The sequence below is a fragment of the Eulemur rufifrons genome, chromosome 6 (genome assembly GCF_041146395.1).
Source record: "Eulemur rufifrons isolate Redbay chromosome 6, OSU_ERuf_1, whole genome shotgun sequence".
Classification (NCBI taxonomy): Eukaryota; Metazoa; Chordata; class Mammalia; order Primates; family Lemuridae; genus Eulemur; species Eulemur rufifrons.
In genome coordinates, this window is record NC_090988.1 from 55,722,072 (window position 1) to 55,734,758 (window position 12,687).

The 12,687-nt window shown below is 38.3% G+C and overlaps 1 protein-coding gene across 1 annotated transcript; it reads left to right on the forward strand.

Annotated features, from left to right (window-relative positions):
* The first annotated feature begins 7,431 nt into the window (after window positions 1-7,431).
* LOC138384830 (olfactory receptor 51F2-like) lies at window positions 7,432-8,397 on the forward strand. Its single transcript, XM_069470493.1, has one exon. It carries the CDS (start codon window positions 7,432-7,434, stop codon window positions 8,395-8,397), a length of 966 nt encoding a protein of 321 aa, XP_069326594.1.
* The last annotated feature ends 4,290 nt before the right edge of the window (window positions 8,398-12,687 follow it).

Genomic DNA, 12,687 nt, shown 5'->3' on the forward strand with positions numbered 1-12,687 from the left:
GCTATTTGAAACTCATTCTCTAAAGGGTCTTCATATAACCATCCTCCCACTACTACTTCCAATTCAAGTCATCTAAATTAAAGAGCATGCATGCATGCTTATGTGCCAGAATGAATGTTAACAGGTTGTCACTTGTGTATGCTTATATTTTGCAAAATTTTTTTACTATTGTGTCTCTTCACAGTGAACTTCTCAAGACCTTTGAAAACATTTTCTCTACCAGGTTGGGCAAATTCTAAAGCTGTGACTCCCTTCCTATCTGTCTCAGAAACCACTATGGAAAGCTAGAACGGTCATATTTATGTTTCCTATGGCTGAAAGAATGTTACTCTTCTCTCACAGTAGAGTTACTATAGTGGTATTATGTAAATTCTGCGCCAGAGATTAGCACATGCACATGGAACTGGTGTGCACACTGGTCAAAGCACTGATACACCAACTGCTACAGATACTTCAAAATACGACCCTTCTCACTGCCCTACTCTCATGCTAGCCCAACAGAACAGTAGCTGGTAATTTAATTAAACTTCCTGAAAGTCTGAGCATAATGTTCCTCCATAAAATTACACAGCAACATACCTTATTAATACGTCAATATAAACACCATTTAATCCCGGAAACATATTACAGTCTGTGACGTCATTGGATTTCATATTAATGTTTCTGAGTTTAGGTAATTCAAACAGGAAGGGCCCAGTTGGACACAAGAAAACTGTACTGTAGGGACTTGCAATAAATGTTATTTATTGAATGTCAACATTTTACTACGGTAAACAGGGAAATATTCTTGCCTATCAAATCAGCAAATATATTTTAAAACTTACAATTCACAGTGTTGTGTTGCTGTGTTACAGTGGACTAAGCATTGTTTTACAATGTTTGCATGAACTTTCTGGAAGTGGATTTTCCAGCATGTTATTGTCTTAAGATTTCCATAATATTCCATTTCTAAAATTTTATTGAAAGGAAAATATTAGAGATACAAGCCACATTTTAGGTACAGGGACATTTATTGTAGCATTATTTACCATAGTTAAGATACAGCTAAAATTTTTCAATGATACAGAATATATAAAGTATTTATATTCAGTCCTGGGATATTGTGCAGCCTTTAAGATTCATGAATGTAGAAGCTCATGTGGATAGTCACGCCGGATCAGGAAACAGGAAAGCAGGTTTCAGGGCTGAGTGTCTTACAAGGCAGCAAACAGTGCAGGTTCTGAATGAAACAGAGTTTAATGCAACAGCTAGAGGCCATAGGAAAATCAGGCAATCTAGGGTTAATGCATCCAAATTGTAGACATAGACTTAAAAGCAAGCAAACAATAACAAGAGAAAAAAAAAAAAAAACCTGACTCTTACGTGCTATAGTTTGGATGTATGTCTCAAATTTCATGTGTTAGAAACTTAATACTCAAATTCATATGTTGATTAGAGGTGAGGCCTTTGGGAGGCAATTGGGATTAGGTAACGTCAGCTGGTTAGGGCCCCCATGATGCTATTGGTGGCTTTATAAGAAGAGAAGATACACACATGATGTCGCCCTCTTTCCATGTGGTGCCTTCTACCATGTCATGATCCAGCAGGAAGGCCCTAGCCAAATGCCGGCACTATGCTCTTGAACTTCCCAGTGTCCAGAACTGTGAGCTAAATAAACTTCTTTATAAATCACTCCATTTTTGATATTCTGTTATAGCAACAGAAAATGGACTAAGACAGTGGATCAATTTTTTTTTTCTGTTTATACTACTCTTTAAAAAAAAATATTAAGGCACTACATCATCTACTGACCTTCCATGGTCTGATGAGAGCCTCAATCACCTCTTTTCCTGGGTCCAGCCATGTTGAATTATTAGCAGTTTTCCTACCCTGTTGATTTAGCCAACACTGACCATTCAATTTTAGTGTTTGTAGAAATGTAGCTCATCCTTACCTCACCCTAAGATTTTCTTCTGGCTGTTCTTATTACTGCTATTTTTTTCCTTTACATTCTGCTCCCACTGTGTCTTGTACATGCTTCCATTAGAGTTCTTAATCCATTTATTATTACAAAAGTATTATATACATACTATATATCTGATATCGAACAAGACTCTGAGGGTATAACAGCAAACACAATACACATCACCCCAGATATTACAGAGTTTGAAGTCTAGTGGGGGATACAAATAAGTACATGGGAAACCAAAATACTATGGGTGGGATGGGCATAGTGGTTCATGCCTACAATCCCAGCACTTTGGGTGGCTATGGTGGGAGGACTGCTTGAGCCCAGGTATCCAAGACCAGCCTGGGCAATATAGTTAGACCTTGTCTCTACAAAATAAAAATTAGCCAAAAGCATGATGTCACACACCTGCAGTCCTTGTTACTCATGAGGCTGAGTCAGGAGGATTGCTTGAGCCCAGGAATTCAAGGCTACAGTGAGCTACGCTTGCACCACTGCAGTCCAGCCTGGGCAACAAAGCAAGATACTATCTCCAAAAAAAAAAAAAAAAAAAAAAAAATCGTGGTATAATTACTCTAAAAGGGCTTTTAACAGAGATCTTTGCTATTGAAGGACCAATAATCTTAGCATTACCTGGGAGCTTGTTGGAAATGAAAAAAAAATTAGATCTACTGAATCCTAATCTACATTTTTCCAAGATACCTAGGGTATTCACATGACATTCAAATTTGAGAAGCACCAATATAGATCACATAGGTGTTCAGACAACTTAGCCTACGTGGTCAAGGGAGGCTAATCGAACATAATTGCTAGAGTGAGACCTTGAGGAAATGAGAAGGATTTTCCCAGGAAAACTAGTAATGAGGGCAGGAGAGTAGAGAGTAGGGTGAGGAGATGATAGAAGGTTGAGGAAATGCTTCAGGCACAGCTAATAGCTGTGGTGTCTTATCTGATTGGAAGGCTGAGTACAATATTATGGCACTGAAAAGTAAGGGAACTAAAAAGAACAATAAAAAAAAAAGTATAAAAATACCACCAAAATTCAGCTTTCATTGTTATCTACAATTTGCAAATCAGAAAATTTAGGAAGAAAGCTATTATAATTTTAATATTAACAAAAAATAAAGTCAGTTTTGAATTGTGTTTTAAGCAGAACTTGGGGATCAGAAAACACCTTAATATACTGCTTTGGAGAACAGAATGAGTGAAGGCTCAGGGGTGAGCCAAAACATGCCACGTTCTGGGAACTGGAAATGGGTTCAGTATGGCTGAAGCAGAGAGTGAAACACAATGTTTCTTCACAGGGAGTAGCAAGGCCAGATTCCAGAGGACACTGGGAAGCCAAAGAATTGAAAGCAGGGTAATGTCCTGATCCGATTTATCTCTGTATAATGTTTTTCTTATCTATCAGAAGTGTGAACGCCTCAAGGATAGATACTATACCTTTTTATCTCAATGTCCGTAACATAGTAGTATCTGATATATACTAGGCACTAAATGATAATTTACTAAAATTGCTATATTAATGAAAAACTGTAATAGCCATGATAAATAACACTAAATTAATTAATGTTTTGAATGAGTGCAACATATACTGTGCTAAGACCTTTCTATAGATTAATATTAGGTCATCTTATTTATTTTACAAAATAAACCTATAAAGCAGTATAACTTTTTTCCCCATGTTAAAACAAACAGAGGTGGGGTAGTTATATAGTTAGCCCAAAGTCACCCAACTGGTCACAGAGCTGAGCTTTGGACCAAGGCTATCTGGTTCCAAATATTTTGAGTTGAACCAATGCTATGGTGACTCTTGATGGATAGGTAGATGCAGGAAAAGTATTTAAAATATTTAAGTCTTGGGACAGGCCAGTTAGAACAGACACTCAAACAGTTAAAATAAGCACTGATCATTAAGTCCTTTATCTGTGTATCCACCAATTATTAGGCCTTGGCTGATGAATTGTTTAAATCATTTAAAATGATTTGCACTAAAAAGTAACTCAGGGTTCTGCAACCACGTTCCATTTCTGGCAGCTGTGTGCAGGAGGCCCGTCTGCACATGTCTGTGAGCATAGACCAGTGCTCCTCAGATGGGAATCCTTAGCGTGGACAGCACGATTTTCACGTTTATATCCCTGTGACAGTCTGGGCATCTGCTTTGGCTTCTGTATCTTGGAAGCTTCTATCTAAATTGTGCATCTTTCCCATGGAGTCTCATGTATTTTGTGGTACATTTATCCAGGACTATGAAAATGTCTTCCCCATTTGTTGAAGTGCTTTCTGGGGAAATACTATGTTCCTATTAGTCCAGAAGATAACCAAAAAGGGAGCACATTTTCTCAGGTTCTTGATGAACTCCTGGAAAGAAATGAACCTTTTTAGATTTTCCCACAGATCTATAAGCTTGTGACATAAGAAAAAAAATTAAACAGGACAAATAAGGTGTGTGCTCTGTAGCTACTCTAATGGAAAGTTACCTCATCCTCTTCTTCCATATAGCAGGCCTTTGCAAGGTAACGTCCTTTTAGCACAGCTTCTTATGCCAAGAAGCATGTTTAATAAGCTATTGTTCTTGAAACTTACCAACGCTTCCTGCTTACCGTTCATTGTCAAAGGCTGTATTAATGGAAAGGCTGAAAGCCACTTCTGTGTGTCCACAGCTGCCTGCCAAACATGGTTAATTCTCCACCACAGTGATAAACACACTGCTAGCAGTTTAAGGACAGTTATCAGAGCAGCCTAGTATCTCCATAAACTAGCAAGGAACACACAAGGGACTCATAAAGTTCTGTAGCGTCCCTTTAGTCACTTCCTCTTAAGCTGTCATTTTAGGTTAGTAACAGCTCCCAGGATATTCAGGATCCCCAGGGAAGGGTTTGGGCTCTGAAGCAGGTGACCATTGCGCTAGGCTCAGTGAGTGCAGTTACTCAGCAACCCCCTTCCCATCTGAGTTCTGTGACTTAGCATTGCTGTGAAACTGGCAAATGACAGCTGAGCAAATTCAGCTGTTAATGATCAATTAACACCACTTTTCTCTTACTCTGGCCCGACGCAAAGGTTAGTTCCACAGCTGACTGGGGTCAAATTGCTCTTGAATGAAAACTGAAGTTGCTATTCATCTATGGAACTCTCTTTTGGGGAAGTAAGAGTGAAGAGGGACTGAAAAGATATTACCTCTACAATCTATTACTTGGAGCACAAAGGGTTAGCAGGGCACAGCTGTACAGAGTTCTCCCCTAGGAATTTGTTTTTCTGCTAGGGAACTGTCTCTTACCAGACTGCTTCTGGGCTCCTTATAAAAGCTCTCTTTCTCAAATCCGATAGCTGCCCCATTTCTGAGTTTTCTCCCTATGTGTTCTTCTGGCAAAAGCGGACCTCTTTGTCAGGGGCAGGACTGATCCCCCAGCTTTAGTACAGGATCCTTCTGCAAGTAAGTTTGTGAGCTTGAGATAATCTCTCTCTCTCTCTCTCTCTCTGATTCTATTGCCTGGGATGACCTTTCAAGGGGCAAGGGGCAGGATCAAATGACCTCATTTTCCAGATGCCCAAATTTTTCTGTGCACAAGGTTGGTATTTTAGTGCATGGAAGACTTTTACAAATACATGAGGCATGGTATTATATAACCTTCAGATAGTTTATAAAACCAGCACAGAACAGTTCAGAGTAATTTGGTGACCGTGAACTCAGTAGTATATATTTTAACAATTCATTTATTATGCCAATTTAAAAAGATTGAGATGATTGTGTTTTCCTGGGAGTCATTGTTACCTTAGTGGTCATGCCCCTTCAGTTTCATTCGAAGATGTTTCTTTTGTCTTTTATTAACTACGGCCATTTCCCAGGGCTCTTTCCTCAGACTTTTTTCCCCCTTAGATTTATTACTCCAAGAATTAATATTTTCATTGCTCCTGTGACTTCAACCACAAACACCCATTTCACAACTCGCAAGCCTTATTATCAGGGCAGGATTCACTTTCCCTGGGATGCAGATGTAGGCACATGACTCAATTCTTGTATGAAAAGTCACAGGTGAAAAAGTGAGGCTGGTCCTCCAACTGAGGTCCAAGGGCTGGCTCCAAAATGCATATATTTTGTTTTGTTTTGTATTGCCTGCCAATTCGAATTGTCCAGTCATTATCATTTTTTTAAAGTGAATACTCAAAGAGGCTTCCTGTATTGAACATTTTTCTCTCTTCTTCTCCTCAAATGCCTAGAGAAATGCCCTCTTGAACACACCTTCTGCTGTAACCAATTATTCTCATCCAAGTCTAAGCTTCTGCCTGTTAATTCATGGGTTATAATGAAGGGAACCAAGTGAACTTATACTCTAATATTTTCTTTCCCAGAGTCATGTACAGGCCTTCTGAAAATACCAGATCTAATTCTAACTCTATCCATTGCATACAATGACATTTTGTAAGTATTTAAATATTTCTTGAGTAAATACATGCTTGAATGAATACAAGGGGAACACACATACATTAAAAACCAAGCATTCTTCCTGTAGATAAAGATTCTGTGTTAGAAAATTTAGGACAAGAGCCAATATAGAGCAAATTCTTCAACCCTATAGATGCATGGATCTGGGCAAGTGTACACTCATATCTCCAAACAGAGGAAGGAGATCCCCCCTCAGCCAATGCTTTCTCAATACCTTTCTGCAAAAATGGTAAATCAAGAAACTTGCTCAGATAACTCTGCTCCAATTATTATCCATGAGTTTCCAATGAGTTCCTTTGTTTGTGATGAGGTTACCTTTAAGCCGTCTTTCTTTTTCTTTTTTTTTTTTTTTTTATTTAATTTTACAGAATCAAAGAGTAAGCCGTCTTTCTTCAGGTGGAATTTCCCTTAAATATAATCAGTTTCTCAACTACCACCTGGATAAACAAACTTTTTTTCTACTGTCACCCACTGTGGTCTATTTGTATAGATTTAATTGGTTCTTTCCCAGTATTTAGTTTTATTTTATCGACAGCTGTTGAGTATTTATTGAATCAGAAATATTTTACTAGAAAATATTGAATATTATCTTATTCTCCTATTTTTTAATGGGCCCCAGGGTTTTCGTTTTGGAAACTGAGAAGTGAAGAAAAGCAGGGTGAATTGCCTGTTGTGTTGCTTATGGTTACCCAGAAATATCCTGTCTGCCCATGTACATAGAGTCATAGAACTGGAAAATATTTTCCATTATTGAATCTATCTCTTCTTTTATGTATGTGCATGTAAATATGTTGAAGCCTAATTGTAACAGAATGGGAATTTTGCTAAAACCAGGTTTCTTCACACAATTTAATGCTTTGTGTCTCCCCCAAGTTCACCCAAGATAAAATCTAAGAACGCAGTGACAGACTATGCAATTCTATCAAAGAACAGGACAGACATGGTTCTCCAGTAATCATAAATTGTATGATATGTAGAAGAGAGTAAAAATATTTTTCTTCCCTATTATTACAGGACATGGTTCTTTCCCCAAGAAAATATGCTTCCCTCAATTATTATCCCATCATCCTTCAACCAGAGCATTTTGCACCCTGCAGTCTTCTTTCTCACTGGCATCCCTGGCCTTGAAACCTCTCATGCCTGGATCTCCATCCCCTTCTGTTGCCTCTATGCCATTGCTCTCTCTGGGAATGGCATGATTCTGTTTGTCATCATCACTGAGTCGAGCCTCCATGAACCCATGTACTATTTCCTCTCCATGCTGTCCTTCACGGACCTAGGTCTGTGTCTTTCTACATTGGTCACCATGCTGGGTATATTCTGGTTCAATGCTCCAGAAATCAGCTTTGATGCCTGCATTGGCCAAATGTTTTTTATCCATGGCTTTACATTCATGGAGTCCTCAGTCCTCCTGGCAATGGCCTTTGACCGCTTCATTGCCATCTGTAACCCACTGAGATATGCCACAATCTTAACCAATTCACGGATCATCAAAGTGGGCTTTGCAATCGTTATTAGGGGGACCGTGGCTCTGGTGCCCTTACTCTTGCTCCTCAAGCATCTGTCCTTCTGCCGCAGCCACGTGCTCCACCACTCCTACTGCTTCCACCCTGATGTGATGAAGCTCTCGTGCACAGACACCAGGATCAACAGTGCATTTGGCCTGGCCATTGTCATCTCTACTGCTGGCTTGGACTCTGTCTTGATTCTCCTCTCCTATGTTCTGATCATCCGCTCTGTGCTCTCTATCGCCTCCCCAGAGGAGCGGAAAAAGGCTTTTGGTACCTGCGTTTCCCACATCAGTGCTGTTGCCATCTTCTACATTCCCATGATCAGCTTGTCACTGGTGCACAGATTTGGGAAGCACGCCCCTCCCCTCGTGCACACACTCATTGCCAATGTTTATCTGCTCATCCCTCCTGTAATGAATCCCATAATCTACAGTGTGAAGACCAAGCAAATTCGCAAGGCTGTGCTGAAAGTATTTTGTTCTAAGCTAATTTAGGAAAGTTCTTCTTTCTGAAGTCTTCCCTGAACCATGTTTGATCATTCAGTCCCGTGAGTTCTTATTATTCTTTGAAAAAGCCTGTCTGTACATGATCTCTCTTTATTCTGATGATCCACTAATTTACTATTTACACAGTTCTAGACTGGTTTCTTTGAGGGCAGGGACTATGTCTTGTGTACATCTGACCCTATCATGAATACAGAAGTTGGCACAGTATAGAACCACGGTTAAAATATGTCTGCAAGCATGGGCAAATAAAGTCATATTTGGGGTCAGACAGTCTCACTGCCTCTAGGGTAAGTGGCTCTCCAAGGTATGCCTCATACAATATAGATCAGTAGGAAATGTCTAGGTTTCAGTAATTCTTAGGGTTTGGTAATGATTATTATTCCCCAAACCAGATTATTCATGGCTGAAGAATAAGAATAAGCACAATAAACAAGAAGAAATTTGAATAAAAGAGTACTTCTAAATTCTCAAAAGAGTCCTTGGGGTCACTTTGTCAAATGAATTAATATTTTAATTATACAAGACCTAGTTATTTGTCCTCTAAATATGTGTCCAAAGAGGAAAAATGGGCAAGAATGTAAAGATGTATTGTGATGTTCAACACATCTTTATACCGCACAATGATAATTTGGAAACTGCTTGAACAATTACTTTAGAGTATTGATTAAATAAAATACGAGACAATAAATTAAATACTGACACAGATGTAAATGATATATTGTTAAAAGAAAAGATAGATTACCACACAGAGTACTTATCACCATTTGTGTATATATTTCATGTAAATATACATATACACCTATATACATGAAAAAGGTATATATAGACACATCCCAAATGTTAAAAGTTCTTATCTTTGAATAGTTGGATATTGCTTTATTTATATTTTCTTTATACTTTTATAAATATTTTATAAATTCGCAATAAGAAAGTTTTTAAAAGACTTTTCAGACAATGATGTAATCAATTTGGACTTAACACCTCCCCCAAATAAACACAACTTTTTTTGCTCTTCATCTTCCACTGGATCTTTATTCCCATGAGTCTTCACAAATCTGGCTTCACACAGCCCACTGGATACACAATAGTGTGACATCCACCTTCCGTTTGTGTTCATCACTGTTCTCAATGTGGTCCAGCGCCAGTGCATCAGAACCACTTGATATTCTTTATAAAAGTGCAGATTCCTCAGTTATACTCATGAATTACTTAATCAGAAATCCTTGAGATGGAATCTGCAAATTTGCACTTTAATCAGACATCTACAGTTTATCATGCATGCTAGAGTCACACTCTTCTGGGGTCTATCCACTTCTGTGGATAATATCCATTTCTGAAAAATGCCATGAATGTCTTGCCTCTAGGTCTTCATTACTTTGCTCTTTCTGACTGAAATATCCCTCCCCTTTCTTTTCCTGCTTGTTCCTTTTTTCTTTATTCTTTCAGATGCCATTAATAAATCTTTGTATTATAGGTAGTCAGGTCTTTCTTCCCCTACTGACCTGAAACTCTTTGAAAGCAGGTATTATACTCTGGGGATTGATATATGTTTCCCGGACCCAAACACAGTGCTTTATTAATGATAGTTATTTAATATATGCTTATTTAAATTTATTTATACATAATTTTACATATATTCTTATATATTTCAAGCATCTTCATTTTGGCAAACAGTGCAGGAGGTACTAGGGATAAAGCTATGACCAATGAAGACACAGACTCCATTTTTGAGGGATTTGCACTCTGATTAACATATATAAATTGAAACAATATTTTAAACCAGTTGTTTCTTATGAATAATCTACTGTGTACAAAACATTATACCAGATGCAAGGGAGTTATAGATAGTAGTCTGTCTCTTTCCCAGGAATAGCCTGAACTAATGGGAAAATAATAACCCTAGGAAATACTTAGCCAGATAGGGAAAATACAGGTCTTAGAAATTTACTGTTTAATAGTGAAGATACAATAGCATTCATTTCTAAGTAATTGAAGTATAAACATAAATGATTTAGATTCATGGATGGTCAGGAAAAGTTTTGAAAAAAGAAGAATTTTGAAGATGGGCAACCATATTTTGGGGTATGTTTTAAAATAAATGTACTAGAGAATGTTCTTGTGAAAGCAACGATTTTCACTCATGCTACAATTAAGGTGATTCCTTAAGCATCAGTTACAGATAATTTTGCATAGTATGGTTACATGTACATTAATAAAATTCATTTTAAAGTATATTTCTTTTCTTTTTTATAAAGTGATATTATTTAGATAAAATTTTCTAAGTACAAATGCTCTTCTTTTACAGGTTATACTTTTTGCTTTTCCTACTAGCTGTGTTATGCTTTGAATTCAACATTATGCAATACAGAGATTTATATATTTTGCTTTTATTTAGAAACCTTTTCAAACAATGCTTGTTTAAGACTGTTTTAAGAAATGCTGAAAACAATAGTATTGGTTCATCTGAAGTAGAATTTGGAAGAGTAGGTAATGGGGTATTCTGCCAAGACTGAGCTCACTGAGGTTCTCTTTGAGAAGGTTTCCTGAACTGATATTTCTGTATAACTGATATATTGTAGCTTAGAGGGAAATGTGATTTTTGCACCATTCAGGTTGATACTGACATCAAGCAGGGAACTGCAATACATTAGGTATCCTCAGATAAGGTGCCTGACGTCCTCCGTTGCCTCACATGGAGCTGTAGAAATGTATTTTCCTAGGAATGGGGGAAGATTAAATTCTATGCTGAGAAATTTTTATGTTATTTGGATTCAAATGCCTTAGAATGCCTAAACGATCTTCCATAGCATTCATCCTGCCTTCCTGCTTGGCTTCACCTCTTGCTACTCCCCCCACTGACTGAATGTGCTGTTAGTCATCTCCTGTTCTTCTTGTGTTCTATACTTCCTTGTCTCCTGGCAGACCTGGACCTGGACTTTCCTGAGGACAAATACATGCTCTTGTGTGCTGTCATCGTAAACATGCCCTGTTTAATCACCGAGTTTTATGTCTGTTTCCTCACTGGGTTGTGAGCCCTGGAGGGAAGAGAATGTTCTATCCTCTGTATTATAGTACAAAGACCTGGGATATGATAAATACTTAAAGTGTTTTATGAAAGAATAAATAAAGCTTTTTTTTTTTTGATTGGGGAGGGCAGAAGCAGAGAGGTTTCTAAAAAATGTACAAAATTCACCCAAATGATGTTGGAGGAAGATAAATTCATCAGTTGTGTATGAAAGTAGTGTGAGAATGAGGTGTGAGCTGGTGTTTTTTGGGGTGTGTGGATATTTTTACTCACAAATTTACTTTTTTTTTATTTTTATTTCATCTTATTATGGGGGATACAGAATTTCAGGTTACATACGTTGCCCATGTACCGCCTGTCCCCCCAAGTCAAAGCTCCAGGCGTGTCCGTTCCCCAGACAGTGTGCATTGCACCCATCATGTATACCTACAAATTTACTTTTAACAAAATTTTATCAGGATATAAGATGAAAGAGCTGTAACACCAGTCCCCACGTGGCAACTATAAAAGTAAGTGCGATGGAGTAGAAGTAGGAGGAAGCTGGGGAGTAGAATGAACCCTTGGGGAACTACACACTCTGAGGGTTCATGCAACTGCCCCAGGAGTTCTCTGATTAGGAGATTAACGCTGCCTGAGACGCGGTTCTTTATAGGCCACCCATCCCCGAGTAGAACAGCTCCACAGCTCCTTGGGCCCTTTCCTGGAAAACAGGACAGGGAAGAACACATCTCTGGACTTTGTAAGTAAAAGTGCTGCATTTAGGGGAAACATTAGACCTTTCACACACTGGTTTCCTTTAAGAATAAGGACGATTTTATTAACTGCAAAAAGCTCTCATGGGTGCCTAAGAAAAATGGTAGAAATCTCTTTCCTAAAGTCTGTATTTTCTGAGGACATTTTATTCTGAGGAGGTTCAACTGGTCTATGAGCCATTTGTCTTGCTGCTTAGACCAGATTGTTAACATGTCCAAGCAATTGAAAGTTTTCTGGTTAATTGTGTCACATTTCAAAACTGCCACTAAGGTCAGTTGCCCTTACCACCACCACCCACTGCCACCATCATCCTCATCCTCATTTCCTGTTATTAAAGGCCTCCCCTGTCCCATGCACTAGTCAGCATATTAGATGCTTTGCAATGCTATCTCACTCAATTCTTACAAATTAATGCCATTGGTGAGCTATAAGTTTCACTGCAATGATATCTGATAGAAAGTGCTTATTTGGAGAACTCCAGCTACTTGATGGCAGAGATA

What these genes read in the sequence shown, in the direction of transcription:
- LOC138384830 (XM_069470493.1), top strand. Translation starts at nt 7,432, where the DNA reads ATGCTTCCCTCAATTATTATCCCATCATCCTTCAACCAGAGCATTTTG.